Source organism: Lissotriton helveticus, chromosome 3_2 (assembly GCF_964261635.1).
Source record: "Lissotriton helveticus chromosome 3_2, aLisHel1.1, whole genome shotgun sequence".
Taxonomy (NCBI): Eukaryota; Metazoa; Chordata; class Amphibia; order Caudata; family Salamandridae; genus Lissotriton; species Lissotriton helveticus.
The window spans coordinates 279,409,254-279,427,506 of NC_136062.1; the positions used below are offsets into that span (position 1 = coordinate 279,409,254).

Here is an 18,253-nt window from a genome sequence, read left to right on the forward strand (position 1 = left end):
AGTGGAGAAAGTGAGTGGAGTTGTGAAAAGTGGGTGTGGCCTCCGACAAAAATTTGAGCAGCTGGACTTCATATTTTACATATTAAGCACTGCCGTGAATGCTATATTATTCATGTGGTGGCCGTTTAAAGAATTTTTGCAGAGTGATGATGTCAAAGGCTAAAAATATGAGGATCTTCGGTCACAATAGGGTTAGTAATGTGAAAAAGTGCACTCAACTGCATTCTTAGATTTTTACAGGAAAACATGACTGCTCAAGTGGACATTATAAAAATAACTAGAGTCTGAGAACACCCCTGTCTACCAAGTGTTCAACATAACTGGTGTAGATGTGAAACATAGCCTTGAGAGTAGGCTGGATAGACACTTTAAGTGAATTTAGTACTGTAACTTGTTCATTGTTAGAGTGCTTTCCACAACGAAATGTAGAGGAACAATTCAGGAAATTGTATTTTACAATGTATGAGAAATGGCTTGCAATGGTGCAAAGAAATGTCCCTTCACAAACCATGGCATTTTAAGTCATTGAAGCCTCACTGTGGTACTCTGCACAAGTTCTAGAGCCCATCTGTAAAAAGGAATTTTCTCCAGACTTTAAAAAGTGCTGCCTCATTTTTGACTGCTTCAATAACTGTGAGGGAATATGCGCCCAGTTCAACACATTTGTTGCAGAACCTGTCCCAGATAATCGCAATCTTCAGGTGCACCACTATTGGCATGGAAAGCTGTGTCAGTGGCCAGAGTTAGCAAATTGTGTACTGGCTGTTTTGGTGTTGTTTGGTGTCGACCGACAATGTTGAGAGGGCATATTCACAGATAAAAGTTTACATGGGTAGGAAAGAGCGATCGCACATGACCAAAGGCTCACTGAAAAAGTGTTGTTTGGTGGACTACAATAAGTCTGATTAGTAACAGAGTATTTGTACCTCATATACACTGTACTTACACTGTCTATATAGTCCATACACTATCAGTTCAGAAAGCAATAATAAAAGCATAACGTTTCATAAACACCAGAAACACACTGTTTCTGTTGTTTTTAATGGCGCAAAAATATATAACTACTGATAATCATTGTTTTAAGGTATTGAAATCACTTACAAGCGCTGAAAAATCCCCATCTGAATTTACCAAAAATAGAAACTGAAAACAGGAAATCCCAAATATTAGACATAATTGTTTGTTCCTTTCATTGCTAGATTATGGCTCAGGAAAAAAAGACCATGTGGTGAGGCTGATGACCTATCTTCCAGGAGTTCCTCTTGGTAAAATGCATGCAGGACAGGACCTGTTGTACGAGGTTGGACAACTAGCAGCAAAACTGGATAAAGTCCTTGAGGTAGGTAACACTCCTGAAGTCTAATATTTGTGCCTTACATATTGCATCAGCGTTACAGTGCTTAATTTGTAAAATAAATAAATGCCAGGGCCCTCGTCAGGAGGCCACTGCAGCTTGTACCACTCATTGTCCCTCCCAGCGCTGCCAATGGCAGTACCAACACAATTAATAACCATCAAACTCCTAAAAGTGTGACAATTCAGTATATTCCGGGCCCTCTGAACCGGGAGCTAGGGACCAGCTGTAGATGCTGCACTGTAGCAAGGGTGGTGGAAATTACAGCAGTCGAAGTGCATTAAAAAAAGTAAGGGAACTGTGATGCTGTATCAATGGTAGCAGGGTCAAAGGCGTGGCTAAAAAAACAAAATATTCTGTAACTTTTTGGGGGGTCTTCCACTTTCAGGTATGTACATTTAAAATAGCATACAGTTTAAATGTAAATAAATGGAAGTCAACTAGTTGATCAGTGGGAAATGCACTGTCGTATTTTATGAAACCTCTATTAGTTAATGCAGTGCAGTGGTCTGTGTCTGTAACTAGAGTGCCACAGAACTAAATCCTGATTTAAACAGTGGCGAATAGTCAGGGCCTAACATAGGCTTCTGCAGCCCCTTCTGCGCAGAAGTCTGTGTTACGCCCCTTTAAAAAGCACACAATTCATACCTCAGCTGGTAACTTCTTTCCAACACCACTCAAAAATAATATATCTGTCTCATCAGGAAGTGTCAAGTGATTCCATTAATTAAAGCTAACACCGTCTTCCAAGCTCCCTTTATATTTGCCTGGAATTAACCGTCCCGGGATGACGGTCATCTCTTCTCAGAAAGTAGGAGAACTGTTTTCCTTCAATTAAAGTATGGTCACGTCATGCCCATCCGATCCCCCCCTACACTTCAACCACTAATTGACTCTCAAAGAGAGGTAGAGGGGTCTCTCAGGCCCACACTGCCAGTGTCTCTTCGGGGGGCATCAGGCAGAAAATGGCCTCCCCATAGGTGCCTGTGGGGTCGGTGTCCCAGCCAATCACAACGCTGCCATTGCAGCATTGTGATTGGCTTAGGGGAGTGGAGCGAGGCTGCCTGTAACTGCTTCCTGCGAGAACGACGTGATGCAGGACCGTACAGCCGGAAAACATCCTTTACAACGCAACTTTTACCACGCAGTGCCTTTATGATGCAACTATTACAACGCATGTCATTACAACGCATTGCGCTGTGGGCAATCTAGGATAGGGAATAGATTTAATTTACTATCCAACACCTTCCCTATTATCCACGGGGACTGGAGTTGGAATAGTAAATTAAACTATTCACTATCCAGCACCCCTAAGCGCTATGCGTTGTAACAGCATGCGTTGTAAAAACTGCGTTGTAACAGCATGCGTGGTAAAAGCATGCGTTGTAATGTCATACATCCGTACAGCCAAAGGTAAGTTAACTTTTTTTTAATTAAACCCCGTGCGAACCCGTGCCCGCGCACCTCCCTTGCCGCCCATCCGCAGGTCATACCAGCCTCGACTGTTCACGCCACCCATGAGTGTGAGTGCAACTGAGACGCTGCCCCAGTTCCTGAAGTATTTGAGGGGGCATCCCATGGCTCTTTCAGCCTTTTCAGGGCAACTTTTTCAGCAGTTTTTCCGGGGTTTTCGCCTACCTTCTTTCAGACATACAGTCTTTCTATTTGTGTATGCACATGAGACCAACCATTTGTGTGACAAATGAGATGGGTGGCACTTCCCCATCCATACAGAATGGGGTGGTGCTGTATATGCGTGTGTTTGCACATGTATGCAAATGCGAAGTCTGTGCACCTCCTTTCTTAATGAAGGCTTAGGTTTCATTCACCTAGTCAGTGAAAAACAGGCGTGTCTACGCAGGTAGTGACCTAAGCAGCAGTATGCATGCTAGTGCAGTGACCAAAAAATATCCTTTTGAAACTGAGGTTGTTATGAAACATCCAACATTTATATGGCCTGGCTTTCAGATAGTCATGCTGCCAATACAATAACTCAGTTACTACATGCTTTACTAGGATCTGTGGTGTTTCTTTGCTTTTTTTTGGTAGTTGTTTTTATGTGCATTTTTCATTTTGGTGAATATAGCTGTACATTAATGGCTGTCGACACGAGCAGGGAGGAGGAGTGGTGGGCACACATTGTGCATAACAGTTTGGCCGGCTGTCTTAAGATGGCCAAACTGACAGGCACACTTAGCATTTCTCTACTGGCTGTATTGCACACCTGGGTGGAGAGCAGTCCCAGGCGCTCTCTGAGCGGCAAACCAGGCTGCTCTGACCAATCGGATAGGATTTCTCCCCCTCGTGATTCAGTAACGAGCAGAAGGATTGAACAGAATGGACTAAATTGCCGACTTGGTTCTTTTTTGTGGCGTCCATTGCAGTAAGTTTATCAAGACTCTAAGAGCCATCCGGAAGAGACTTGTGTTCTTCATGCTTTCTGGCTAATATTGCTAAATGTTTATATTATGTTTGCCCGTTTAATCCTGATGAGGCCTGGATTGATAAGAGGCTGAAACGCGTTGACACAGTTTTGTTGAAGACACCAACACAAAATAAGTGTTTTTGACTTGGATGACAAAATAAGAATTTAGTAGTGTCAAAGAGAGTAAGGTTAATAATTCCTATCCTTAGACACTTCTTTTGCTTTGTCTTGGTGATCTATAAATAAGGAATATTGTCAGAGATACTGTAGATAAACATCCTTTTTTCTAAATAAGTTGGGCAAAAAGAACTTTAAATTTGGTTCTAAACAATTTGTATATAAGTGTAAATGTATTAGTGGTGTTTGTTTTATATATATGTACAAAGTGTGTATATTTATGTTAAATGTGAGATAATAATATTTCATGAAGAAACATGGTTTAATTAAAAGAAATATCTAAACCATTTACATTAAGAGATTGTTTGTGGGTAAATGGCTTGCCCTATTGGAGAAACTCTACACATATAATTGTTTGGGATTATGTCCTTTGAAAAATGATTTTTCTGAGAATGGATAATTAATGGTATCCAGTCTTAGGAAATTAGACAGATAGACTACTATTCCGTAGGCTTTATTTTCTTTTTTTGATTCAGACCAATCACAAAGCTGCTGTCATGCTGGTAATACTATTACTATTAGCCCCATGAGAGCAGCGTCCTGATTGGCTTAAGGGAGTTTGCGAGCCTGTGTGTTGCTGGGAGTCGACAGGAACAGAAGAGACCCATAGCTGCGTTGCACAGCCTGGTGGACAACAGTCCCAGGCTCACAGGCACTGTCTGTGCTGCAAACAAGGTTGCTTAGACCAATCACAACTCTGCTGTCATGCTGGTAATAAAATTACCAGCATGACAGCAGCGTCATGATTAGCTTAGGAGAGTCTGGGAGCCTGTGTGCTACCGGGACTCGCCAGGTACAGAAAAGTACGGAGGAGAGTGTCATGATCCCCTCATCCTAGGCTGAAGCCTTCCGATTAGGTTCTGAGAAAACCCACCCCTTTCCCGTGCACCAGCACTCAGTATGTTTAAAAGTGTATGTATTTGGGTTTGGTGTGCTTACAGTGATGAGCTTGCAGTAATTCATTTTGATTGTGCTTTGGTTCGTTTTTTGCTTGTGAAGGAAATGCCATGATGGGGCCAGAAAGGGAGACGTGAATAACGAGTTGGTTTGGGGGGAAGATTCCTGAAGGCGTACTTTTTGCAAGGCATCTTGTGAGTGATCTGCACGTTTAAACCGCTTGAGAGCATCTCTCTCGCAGCGGCTTAAAACGTGACGTGCGCACGTTATCTCCTGGGTGAGGTCGGCTATTTAAACCGCACCCAGGCTTCAAGAAGTTGCTTTGCCTTCCTGCCAGCTAGGAGAGAGGTCGCGTTTGGATTAATCTCGGCGATCTTACCTGCAAGAAGAAATCCAGCTCCAGAGGCTTGACTTGGGACCAATTATCTTCACGAGGAACCTGCAGAAACAAAAGAAAGAACAGAGTTAAGTACTTTATAATTTTGACAATTCAGGCGCCCAACGCAAGAAAGTTTAATTCCGATTTTGGGACATTCTTTTCTTCATTAGAAGGAAAAACGCTTTGCATCTTGAGAAAGCTTAAAAGAAAGCAAGTTTTCAGGACATTACAAGAGAAGAGACAAGAACTGACTACTAGAAATAATCTGTTGTATTTTTGTGAGAAAATTCATTACAAGAAAGTATTGTAATTAGAATGTTATTTTTTTTTTGTTTTATAAAACTGTCAATAGTCTCGGGGGTTTCATAAAAAGGGTGTACGCTAGGGAAGAGCCTTGTTTTTCCATTCTTGCATTTACTACAGGTTCTCTGGGATCACATGAGTCTTCTTAGAAAACAATGAAGAGCGTCATATGAAAACATTTGCAAGTAAGTTCTGGCGCCAAGGGGGAAATAAATAACTCTTGTGAGAAGTAATTTTAAAGGTATTTTCTCTTGTTTAATAGATAAGTACAGAGGACATATATCCCAATTAATCCCAGAACATCTGACCCGAACATCTGGAGACTTCCCGACATCACAAGACAAAGAAATACTGGACTAGGATAGAGCAGCTCTGATCGCAGGTAGGAGTCATTCTTGTGATACTCTGCGCAAACTTTAAGGAGGAGAAAACACTAGTTTTAAGAAATAAATAGGTTTTTAGGTACTGGTAAACTAAATCATCCTCACTTGTTGTTTCGCAGGTCGACAGCAAGCCAAAAACCTCGCATCTACGTCCAGTACCGGCCCTCCTCCCAAATTTCTAGTTTTAACCTTAGCTGTGAATTTGAGTCAGCCAAGTTTATAGTTAGTTTCTTGGGAAGTTGGTCCCTTGCGTCTCTGCGAAATCTACTACGTAATCCACAAGATAAGGTAAGGGACGACGTAGTGAGAACTTGACAGAGAGGCGGCGACCAGCCGGTAAGTGATCTTTTCTTTTTTTCTCCCCCCTAAGCCCACCACTTCTGTTCCGTAGTAGCAACCATTGGGTTTACCCACTGAATGGGCTAAATATTTTTCATTTTTGCACAGGTGATAGCAGGTTACCATCCTGAGTGACACTGTATCATCTACTGTACAGCACTATAGAACAGCAACGAAATGTGATACCAAGTGCTGTAAAACCTAGATGAAAAGTATCTCAAGGCCAAGTGAGGAATCCCAAAATCCTAGTCTGAATGCCAACAGAATGTTTAAAATGTGGACGAAAAGAACATTTCACCCATTCTGAAAATCCTGCAATAGCTATCCTTGAGGGTCATACCTAACTTCAGAGTATTCTGTCTCACCAGAAGCAACCTGCTGTTTCTTGTGAAACAAAAGCTGTCCTTTTTTACCACACATATATCTACCATCAAGAACCACCTCCTTCCACTGTTTAATCCAGATGTATGTGTTACTTTGATAGCTGATGTGTTACCCCCACCCACAATAAACTATGATTTCATCTACCAACCTAGACCAGCACTCACCCCATTCATCGTTTCCCAGGAAATCCCAAAGGATTTGCCTCTTTCTCAGACTGTACTCCTAAAAGCCGCTGACTACCTTCTCCCCTGCTGCTTGACTGTGACCATAGTCTGTCTCGCTGTGTTTAAGTTACGAGCAACTATAATAAGATTAATAAATACCTATGAAAACACTGTATTTCCCGGCACACATCCCTGAAAAAGAAGCACCACTGCTTTTTAAGCGTCATTTCCTGCTTTCTTTACTACTTTAGTCAATTCTTCAGGACATTCCACCACCACTGCTCCCCGCTAAGGGTGGACATAGACAACGCCATCACCTGTTTGGACCTGGAGGGCCATATGGGTAGAATTTGGCATACAAACTAGACACATCTGGGGACCATGCCAGACCAAGAGCCTGACTATTACCAGACTGGAAACAAAACATTTCAAGACGGGGAAAAAACCCAAAAGGCTCTGTTCATGCCCCTAGGATCTGGAACAGCACCGTATTAACATCAAATCTCCTACAATTCAGAATAGAGCTGAAGGCACCACCTCTTCATGGAGCAGTACAGCTGACTTGAGAGACAGCCTTGACCATCTCCCAATTATTGTTTCTTCCTGTGGGCCATGCATTCTGTTCAGAGCTCCACAACTCTTAAGCTACATACATACATACATATGTTAGGAATCATTGCCATTCATTTCTCACACTTCTGCAACTATTACATTCCATTATATTCCTTACCCACCGCACAATGATACATTTTTTCAACTAAAGGATGCAAATTCACATATCTGTTGACCCTTTTTGACATTCTGAATTTTAGAGATTCAAACTAAATGGATTTCGAAATGACAGTAAATGGTGCCCAAAATGTTATTAGATATGCTAATTTATTTCATAATGAATAGTCATCTTGATTTTACTTGACATTGAACCAGGTTTTCAGAATGAACGTACGTATACCCATGAATAAAGTTACAGGATCTTGGAATCAGACAGTGCCCTGATTAATATAAGTTAGATTTTTGTTGTTGTTATTCTTTATTGAAGATGACCAAAACTACCAACTTTTACAATATTTCATAAAGATCATGAACAGTAAAAAATAACAACACTTTCTTATTTCATGTACAACATATGCATTAACTGTTTGTCTCCATTGTGTAAAGGTTTAATATAAATATACAATTCATAAAACGTCCCATAATATGTAATTATTGAAAAAGAAAAACTAATTTAGAAAAAGAAATAAAAGTACATACAATTTAAATATAAATATATATAAATATATATATATATATATATATGTATATATATATATATATATATATATATATATATATATATATATATATATATATATATATATATATATATATATATATATATATATATATATATATATATATATATATATATATATATATATATATATATATATATATATATATATTACCTACTGGCGGTCGCCAGTAGGTATATATAGTTAGGATTTTTTCCCTATGGGATTTTTGAAAATTCTATGTCTAATAACTTTGGCGTTTGTGGACGGAATTGGCTGAAATTTTCAGGAAAATGGAACATTTTGTTTCTGAGCAGCCCCTGAAAATTTGGGGGGGGTTCGTCAAGGGGGGGCTGAGAAATAAGGGGGGTCCCAAAACGTGTTTTTAACATTGAGTTTTCCATAGGGCGGTTGGCCTCACTTTTAGCCCGAACGGCTGAATAGATTTGCACGAAACTTGGCAAAATTGTAGGGACTGGTAGCCCGATGTGCCTTTTGTAGGTCTCAATATATGTGCTCCAGTGGATTTTGAGAAATTAACGTTTAAAAAAAGATATATATCTGTAACAGCGGACCGGGCAGCGCTCCAGTTCGCGTACTTTTCGCGCAACGGAGCTTTGTGAAGCGAAGCTGATTGGTTCTCCGGCGTCTGTCAACATTCCAAACAGTCCATAGCGGCCGCCATCTTGTCTCTCGGTAGGATCGAGAGACAAGAGGAGGCCAAAGCGAAGGGGCAAATGACCATAAGGGGGCATAGTAGATCCTCGCTGACCCTCTAGGTTTGATGTGGAGGTTTTAAAAGGGTCCCGCGGGGCAAAAAAAATAAATAATAATAATAATCGAACGGCTGAATGGATTTGCACAAAACTTGGTAAAATATTAGGGACTGGTAGCCCGATGTGCCTTTGTTAGTTCTCAATATATGTGCTCCAGTGGATTTTGAGAAATTAACGTTCAAAAAAAGATATATATCTGTAACAGCGCTCCGCTTCGCGTAACGGAGGTTTGCGAAGCTGATTGGTTCTCCGGCGTCTGTAAACATTGCAAACAGTCCGTAGCGGCCGCCATCTTGTCTCTCGGTAGGATCGAGAGACAAGAGGAGGCCAAAGCGAAGGGGCAAATGACCATAAGGGGGCATAGTAGATCCTCCTTGACCTCCTAGGTTTGATGTGGAGGTTTTAAAAGGGCCCCGCGGGGCAAAAAAAAAATAATAATAATAATCGAACGGCTGAATGGATTTGCACGAAACTTGGCAAAATTGTAGGGACTGGTAGCTCGATGTGCCTTTGCTAGGTCTCAATATATGTGCTTCAGTGGATTTTGAGAAATTAACGTTCAAAAACAAGATATATATCTGTAACAGCGCTCCGCTTCGCGGAGATAAAATTATATCTGTATTACCTAGCTGTTGCTAACACCAGTTAGCGACGGCTAGTAGGAGATAGCGACCATCTTGGGCCCCACTTTGCATGTGAGTGATATTTATCACTAATGACATGCAAAGTGGGCATGCCAAGATGTTAGCGACTGGAAACAGTCGCTAACATCGCTATCTCCTATTATCAACTTTTGGAAATATTCGAGATAAGCGCAAATATCTCCAAAAGCTAGCACCTGCCCTGAGCAGTTCTTAGCCATGTTATCCAATGGGAGGTGGATAACATGGCTAAGAGCATTAGCTCGGTAATGCATGAATATCGCTGAGTTTTCAGCGATATTAATGCATTGCGGTCGTTTATTATCGTATTTGCGATAAACCTTGATAATAGCAAGGTTTATCTGCGATAATTTCTGACGATGCTTAGCGGTAAAAAAATCGTTGCTAAGCATCGTTAGGGATAAATATCGCTTAACTTTGGTAATATGCCCCAACGTCTGTTAACGTTCGATTCGAAGGAAATCAGGAAGTGTTGAAAAAAATTGTCTGCGCCATCTTGTCTTTTTTCAAATGCCACACTTTTGTCGTGCACGGCAGCCATTTTAGATGCCTTGACCAGACCCACTCTGTGCACGCTGTCGATCCTTAGCATGGCTCCCCACCCTCGCAAGCATCTCCCCCAGGCAGTGGTCACCCCCGCTTTCTGTCTTATGCATGGGTAATAAACCTCCCCCCATCTGCGCTGCTCTTCCCTGAGAATCACACCCTGTGCCCGCCCGACACCTCCCTTTCGCCCTATTCACTACCGCACCCTCTGACACTCCTTTTCCTCTGTGGCCGATTGTCCAGGCTGGTCCTAGGGTATCAGCTAGCCCTGCAGATGTAGTTTATGGCCCCAGCTGTAAAGAATCACCCCTCTTCAAAGGAGTTATAGTAGATCAAGGCCCACACTCGATGAGATTCGTCACAGCAGAAGCGTTCCTATTATCTGAAAACCATCCTGTATTGTGATTGGGGAGGGGACCGAGCCTGAAGCGGAAGATTCCAGGGATGACTCTTTGTACATCAAAGTTTTTACAATTATGTGTCACATTAAAAATATATAGCACTCCGACAAAGTAGTAAGATTATAAAACTTTAATAATTTATAAATATATACAAGAAAACAAAAATAGTAATAACATATAAACATTTTTAGGGAAAAACAACGAAGTAGCGGTCGGCTGTGCGAATAGTCCCAACGCAGCACAACGTCCAGATTTCCGGCGTGGGGCGTCGCGGGGGGTGGGTCATCAGTAGCAAACTGTTGTGCGAATTGTTCCAAGGCAGCAGAACGATGGCACCAAGGTGATGTCCAGTAAGTTGCCGCACTGGTTTTGGTATCCTACAATGCTGCTCCGAATAACGGCGTGGGGCGCCCCGGGGGAGGCGGCGTGAACGGGCCTCTCCAGGTGGAGTGTCATCTGTTGTAGTGGGGCACCCCTTTACCGTTTCAGTTGCCATTCCGTCCGTTTTTGGTCCACTGTGTCAAAAGCCGAAATTCAGCTGAGTTGCGCCCACTGTTGCGGTGCAGCGATAGGCGGCTGTCACAGGACTCTCAAAATGGCGGCAGGCTCTTTCCTTTTTGGGCCTGGTCCACTGAAATTGCCCTGGGACACCTTGGAAATCGGACGCTTGTCTGCTAGGTCTTGGACCCCATTCTCGAAAGCGTCCCCTCAGCCTTGAGGATTCTACAAAAGTCTTGGGGGCCCCCGACTCCTGCAGGCTTCTGGTGGGGAGCGGCTGCCATGATTGCTCGCGGAATGACCACGACGGAGCTACAAGATGGTGGTGCTCTCATGCTGACGCCAGCTTCAGTCTGAAACATCCAGAAACAAGGTGGGGCTTTCATCGTTTGGGAAAAAAAAAAGTTTTCATCCAATGAAAAGTGTTGTTTTTAGGTCATATGATCAAGCTTTCCATCATTAGGAAACCAAAAGTAAAATGAACCAATGAAAAGTTTTATAAACAAGTCACATGACCTGTTATGCGGCATAGGGTATAAAATGCGGAGAAAATACGTTGGCACGTGAGGCGGCGTCAGTAGCGGACCGATGTGCGAATAGGCCGAAGGCAACACAACGCGCCAAGATCCGGATGGCACCGAGGTGGTGTCCAGCAAGTTGCAGCACTGGTGTGGCCATCCTACAATGCTGAAAGTCGGCGTGGGGCGCCCCGTTGGCCTGTGAGTTTGCGTCAGTAGCGGACCGATGTGCGAATAGGCCGAAGGCAGCACAACGCGCCAAGATCCGGATGGCACCGAGGTGGTGTCTAGTAAGTTGCCGCACTGGTGTGGCCATCCTACAATGTTGAAAGTCGGCGTGGGGCGCCCCGTTGGCCTGTGAGATGGCGGCAGTAGCGGACCGATGTGCGAATGGGGCCAAAGGCAGCGCAACAATATTTTCGGAATAGAAGACACCACAAGGCGCTGAGATGCCAAGCTCCGGATGGCACCGAGGTGGTGTCTAGCAAGTTGTGGCACTGGTGTGGCCATCCTACAATGGTAAAAGTCGGCGTGGGGCGCCCTGTTGGCCTGTGAGATGGTGTCAGTAGCGGACTGATGTGCGAATGGGGCCAAAGGCAGCGCAACAATATTTTCTGACTGACACCACAAGGCGCTGAGATGCCAAGATCCGGATGGCACCGAGGTGATGTCTAAGTTGCGGACCGATGTGCGAATGGGGTCAAAGGCAGCGCAACAATATTTTCTGTATGGAAGATACCACTAGGCGTTGAGATGCCAAGATCCGGATGGCACCGAGGTGATGTCTAGCAAGTTGCTGTACTGGTGTGGTCATCCTACAATGCTGAAACTCGGCGTGGGGCGCCCTATTAGCCTGTGAGATGGCGTCAGTAGCGGACCGATGTGTGAATGGGGCAAAGGTACCGCAAGAATATTTTCTGAATAGAAGACACCACAAGGCGCTGAGATGCCAAGATCCGGATGGCACCGAGGTGGTGTCTAGTAAGGTGCACTGGTGTGGTCATCCTACAATGCTGAAACTCGGCGTGGGGCGCCCGATTAGTCTGTGAGATGGCGTCAGTAGCGGACCGATGTGCGAATAGGCCGAAGGCAGCACAACGCGCCAAGATCCGGATGTCACCGTGGTGGTTTCATAGTTGAGAGGCACTTCATCTGCAGTGGGGCGCCGAGATCCGGATGGCACCGAGGGGATGTCTAGCAAGTTGCTGTACTGGTGTGGTCATCCTACAATGCTGAAACTCGGCGTGGGGCGCCCCATTAGCCTGTGAGATGGCGTCAGTAGCGGACCGATGTGTGAATGGGGCAAAGGTAGCGCAAGAATATTTTCTGAAGAGGAGACACTACAAGGGGCTGAGATTCGGTTACCACCGAGGTGATGTCTAGCAAGTTGCCGCACTGGTGTGGCCATCCTACAATACTGCTCCGAATAACGGCGTGGGGTGCCCGAAGGGGGGGGGGAGGCGGCGTGAACGGGCCTTCCCAGGTGGAGGCTCGTCTGCTGTAGTGGGGCGCCCCTTTACCGTTTCAGTTGCCATTCAGCTGAGTTTCGGCTGCTCTTGATGCTACAGCGACAGGCGGCTGCAACAGGACTCTGAAAATGGCGGCCTGTTCTTTGGATTTGGGCCTGGTCCACTAAAATGGCCCTGGGACACCTTAGAACTCGGACGCTCGATTTTTTTTTCCTTTCCTGTACATGCAAAAAAAGGTAAATGTCCGGTACGTTACACGCTTCATCTGCCACGATGAACCCTCCAGAGGAACCGAAAAAATATATAGTGATGGTAACTATACCATGCATCGTCATATGGAGAGGTGGCACCAATTAATTATAGTGCTGCATAAAAGAGAGATTTGGAGGAGAACCCCTGACCTGCTAGTACATTCATCAAAGAAGTGGCACTGACAGCATCAGAGGCAAGGGAAACGGTCCCAAATATTTAGAAGAACTTTGGAAAGATTAAAATGACATGTTTAGATTGTGGCAAATTAATTTCATGTGGACAGATGAGTGTTACTCTAATAAATACAGCATATGAACATCATCATAGTCGATGGTTGGTAGAGACATTTTGACTATATCCTGGACCTGCCCATCCTCGCCCAAAATGGCGCCGGAATAAATGGGACTCGTAACTCCTTGTTGTGTACTGGTTGCAGAACCTTGAAATCACGAGATACGTATGCAGTTTTGAAGCACATGGCGGGCGGGGACGAGAATTGATTGAATATTTCGACATCCCTATTGATATTAAGTTCTGATGTGTTATTGATTACTGTACTATTGAAAGTTCGATTAACGTCACCCATGGTACTTGCCCGCAAATGTATATCTAGATAATTTTATTGTAACTGGCCCTGTCGTATTTTAATTATAAAATGTACGTCCACCGATTCCGTAACTGTTAGACACCTTAGTTCTTGCAACCTAATGGCCCGCCCGTTACGTTCCTCTACAGTGTAAATGTCTACTCATCATATACGATTACAGTTTGCTCCGTGGCCGACCCACGTGGTTATAGGCTCGTATTTGTATAATGAAATTTTCACAATAAAGGTTTTTAAAAGAAAACATGGTAGTAGTATATACATTGGTAAAGTTTTTAATAATAGTCACTGTTTTAGAATCATTAAAAGGCAAGTGAAATAAAGCAGACCAATTACATGAAGGGTAAAAGGTATAATACGAAGGAACGCAGTAAAGATAAATGGTCAAGGGCTGTTGTGTTTTCTACTCCTGCAACATAAAGTGATCGATAAGAATCTCATATTCAGGCGTATCGGCAACTAAGACAGCAGGTCGACCCTCTTTTGCTCAACGGCTCCGTCATGGGACGAAGAAACGCTCTTTTTCTCGAAAAAAGAATATATTTTACTTGCAGGACAGTTGTAAATTTTCCGGGAAAGTACATTAGCCTGGAACATTATAACATATATTTAAGAAAAAATAATGTTCGGAAGTAATAAAAAGCGTAATTTTTAGGTCATATGACCAAGCCTTTCATCATTAGAATAAGAAAAGTAAAATGAACCAATGAAAAGTTTTATTAACAAGTCACATGACTTGTTATGCTTACGTTACGCGCTGCGCGCCCCGGATGACTTCCGGATGCGCTAACGCGGCGCGTCATATGACGCATTACGCGACAACGCAGGTCCAGAATATAGTCAAAATGTCTCCACCAACCAGCGGTCGGAACACAACCCCTTTCAGCAGGCTAAATAGTTCTGTTAAATGACAACAGAAGGGACAGGCAACAAGAACCATCAGTCAAAGAGGGGAGGGCTAGTTCTTCTCTACCGGGTTACATTGGGGCGCTACCGGAACTGATCGAATTGGTAGTCTACAGTGTTTCTGGATGTTTCAGACTGAAGCTGGGGTTAGCATGAGAGCAGCACCATTTCGTAGCTCCGTCGTGGCCATTCCGCAACCAATCATGGCAGCCGCTCTTTATCGTTATTTTGGGCGGGGTGGGTGGCGGAGCCGAGCTGTTTTGCAGCCATCATTGTGTGGAGTTCAGTTCATCTCACTAGTTTTGTATTTGTCATGAGGGGTTGTTCCTAATGTTTCTATTTTAGCGAGGTCAAAAAGAGATCCCATTAGTGGCCTACTGATTTTGCTCGATTCCTTTTCTTTTTTTTTTTACACGATTTTTCGTTATCTGCAAAGACTAAACAGAGTATTGCGACTCTGTGTTTGTTTGTAAATAGAGAATGAACCAAAGAGAACCAATTCTAAAACAGTAAATACTTGGATAACAATCAATCAAATGGAGAGAGAAGCAGGCACAACGTATTACAACGGGGGCAAAGGCCTGCGTTAACTACTCTTCACTATGTGCAAAGAGAGAGTACTCCTAATAGAAATGAGGGGGGGGGCACCATTCAAAGCAGATCAGTGTGCATAAACACGAAAATGTTTTCACTTACCACGTACTTGACATTCGACAGCTTATGATATTTGCTATTAAAAACCATTGAAATTCACTGAAAAAACCATAGGTTATAGACCATATATAGTTAGGAATTAGCATTTACAAAACCTTGAAAATTCACTGAAAAAACCATAGGTTATAGACCATATATAGTTAGGAATTAGCATTTAAAAAACCTTATTTTACTCACACAAAACCATTGAAATTCCATATATAGTTAGTTGCACTAACTATATATCGCGCACCCGCAATCCACTGCTGATCATGTCACATATTACATCATTCATGACATGGTCAGTGACATCACTGATGACATCACTGATGACATCTCAAATGACATCACTGATGACATCACTGATGACATCTCAAATGACATCACTGATGACATCACTGATGACATCTCAAATGACATCACTGATGACATCACTGATGACATCTCATTTGACATTACTGATCACATCACTGATGACATCATTCATGTGATAATACGATGAACCTCTTCAGACTCTAATATAACCTTAGATACACTTAGTGTAAACAGACACTCATAGACTGTCACTCATCCATGGAGTTACTCAGACACTTAGTCAGTCATGCAAAGAATCAATCACACCTCCATTTCCTCAACTATACAGTTATACACACCTTACTTATTCAAACATATACTAAAACATATTTACTCACTTATACAATCCTGGATACAAGTTCACAATGATCCATACAGCCACTCACACATTCACTGGCTCTTATGCACAGTTATTTATATATGTCAACTCTCACATGTACTGTGTTTTACATATGTACTTACTTTGACATGTAGCACTGAGATATCCATTCACTCACCAATACACTCATGCACACAGTCAACCGCCCATACAGCTGTTTCCACATGCACTTTTGAACCCATACATCTAGTCAATCAACTGCTCACACATCTATGCAGAGAGTCATACACCTCCCAGCCACCCACACACACACTCAGTCTCCCATACAAATGCTTGGGCAACCAATCAATAACCCATACAGTTAATCATATAGCTAATGATCAACACATGCAGCACTTTACAGAACAACAGACATAATGATGCACAAATTAAGACAGTTTATTCACTAACCCATGCACTCAGTGAGACACATTTAATCAGTCACTCATACAGTCAGCCATGCCCCTACTAAATCCTTCATCAAGACACTTATACATCCACTCATTCTTCAATATGTAAGACATATTTTAACTTTACAGAATTATACAGTCACTGGATGTAGTCATCAGTGATGTCATTTGAGATGTCATCAGTGATGTCATCAGTGATGTCATTTGAGATGTCATCAGTGATGTCATCAGTGATGTCACTGACCATGTCATGAATGATGTAATATGTGACATGATCAGCAGTGGATTGCGGGTGCGCGATATATAGTTAGTGCAACTAACTATATATGGAATTTCAATGGTTTTGTGTGAGTAAAATAAGGTTTTTTAAATGCTAATTCCTAACTATATATGGTCTATAACCTATGGTTTTTTCAGTGAATATATATATATGTTCAGATACATAAACACACACGTCTATATCGATACAAATAGGTATATATAGATATATAAATGTATCATATTACAATTACAATATCAGCTAACAACATCCAGAGGAAAATTCAAATGCATCAAACACACAACATTAAAAAATAGACAGAATAAGGACTTTGCTTCTTTTTTTGTTGTTGTAAAAAACCTACCAATGTTGAATGAGCATCTAGCTAATTTATTCCAGCAGTGAACTGGATGTTATCATGAATCCCTTTGTAAGTGTCAGCAAAGAGAAGCCATGATTTATTTGATGAAGAAAACTTTGTGGGGGAAGTTTCTGGCAGATCCGCCAAACGTTGCCAAATGTATTAGCAAAACAAACAAGCATTGGCATAGTCAATAGGTCTCGATTTGGGACCTTCTAAGTATGTAGCCATGCGGCACAATATCCTGGGTGCTGCAACATGTACTGTTATTTCACGTGGCACTGGTGAACGGCCGCACACCTAAGGGTGGGCTTCTGTGCTACTTAATGAAAAGCAAATTTATGATAGCCCTGAGGAACTCAACTGGTCTTGAGTAAGCATGGGCGGATTTTGGGAATTGGCAATCCGCGAAATTGCGTATTTATGGATTCGCAATCCGCAAAATCCGCAAACTCTCGCGAATTTGCAGATTTTTTTTTTTTGTGTTCGCAAGGATTTCTGCCAGTTCGCCAGTATTTTGTACCAGTTCGCAAACGCGAACTTACTTTTCGGGTAGCAACGGTCGCGAACATGTTGTTTCTACATCTGGTTCATCACAGCACCCTCTGTTTCACCACTGCCACCCTCTGGCTCACCCATGCCACCCTCTGGCTCACCCATGCCACCCTTTAGTTCATCACTGTAGATTATGGGTGGAAAAGCACACCTGCCCTGCCTCAACTGACATAAATGAATTAGGGGCTGATTAATGTGTTACTGAATTTGAACTTCCAGGCTGGAACTTGCTTCCTTATCTGTAATTGCTTTCTCTGAGCCTGCTGTGAGGGTCAGAGCAGGGTCATAGAATAGTTGCAAGTAGGCAACTGAACTCTGGAGGGGCCCCTTTGGAAGCACTACAGGGAATGGTTACTAATGATAAGATTGAACTTTTGCACCTGCTGAGTGCTTTCAGTTTTGCAAAAATCCAAATATCCAGCAGCTTCCACAAAAAGTAATCCTTCCAGGTCAAGATCCCTGGCACCTGCTTCCTTATCTGTAATTGCTTTCTGTTGCAGTGTAATTTTTTTAACAGGACCTTTGTTGTATACTTGTAGCTATTCTCTGAGCCTG

At 42.7% G+C, this 18,253-nt stretch overlaps 1 protein-coding gene across 1 annotated transcript in view; it reads left to right on the plus strand.

Annotated features, from left to right (window-relative positions):
- Window positions 1-18,253, plus strand: part of LOC144826298 (hydroxylysine kinase-like) — a 650,942-nt gene that overhangs the window by 125,308 nt on the left and 507,381 nt on the right. Inside the window, exon 2 of the mRNA XM_078684643.1 lies at window positions 1,200-1,339. Within this exon, the coding sequence (XP_078540769.1) occupies window positions 1,200-1,339 (140 nt within the window). The remainder of the gene's footprint in view (window positions 1-1,199; window positions 1,340-18,253) is intronic.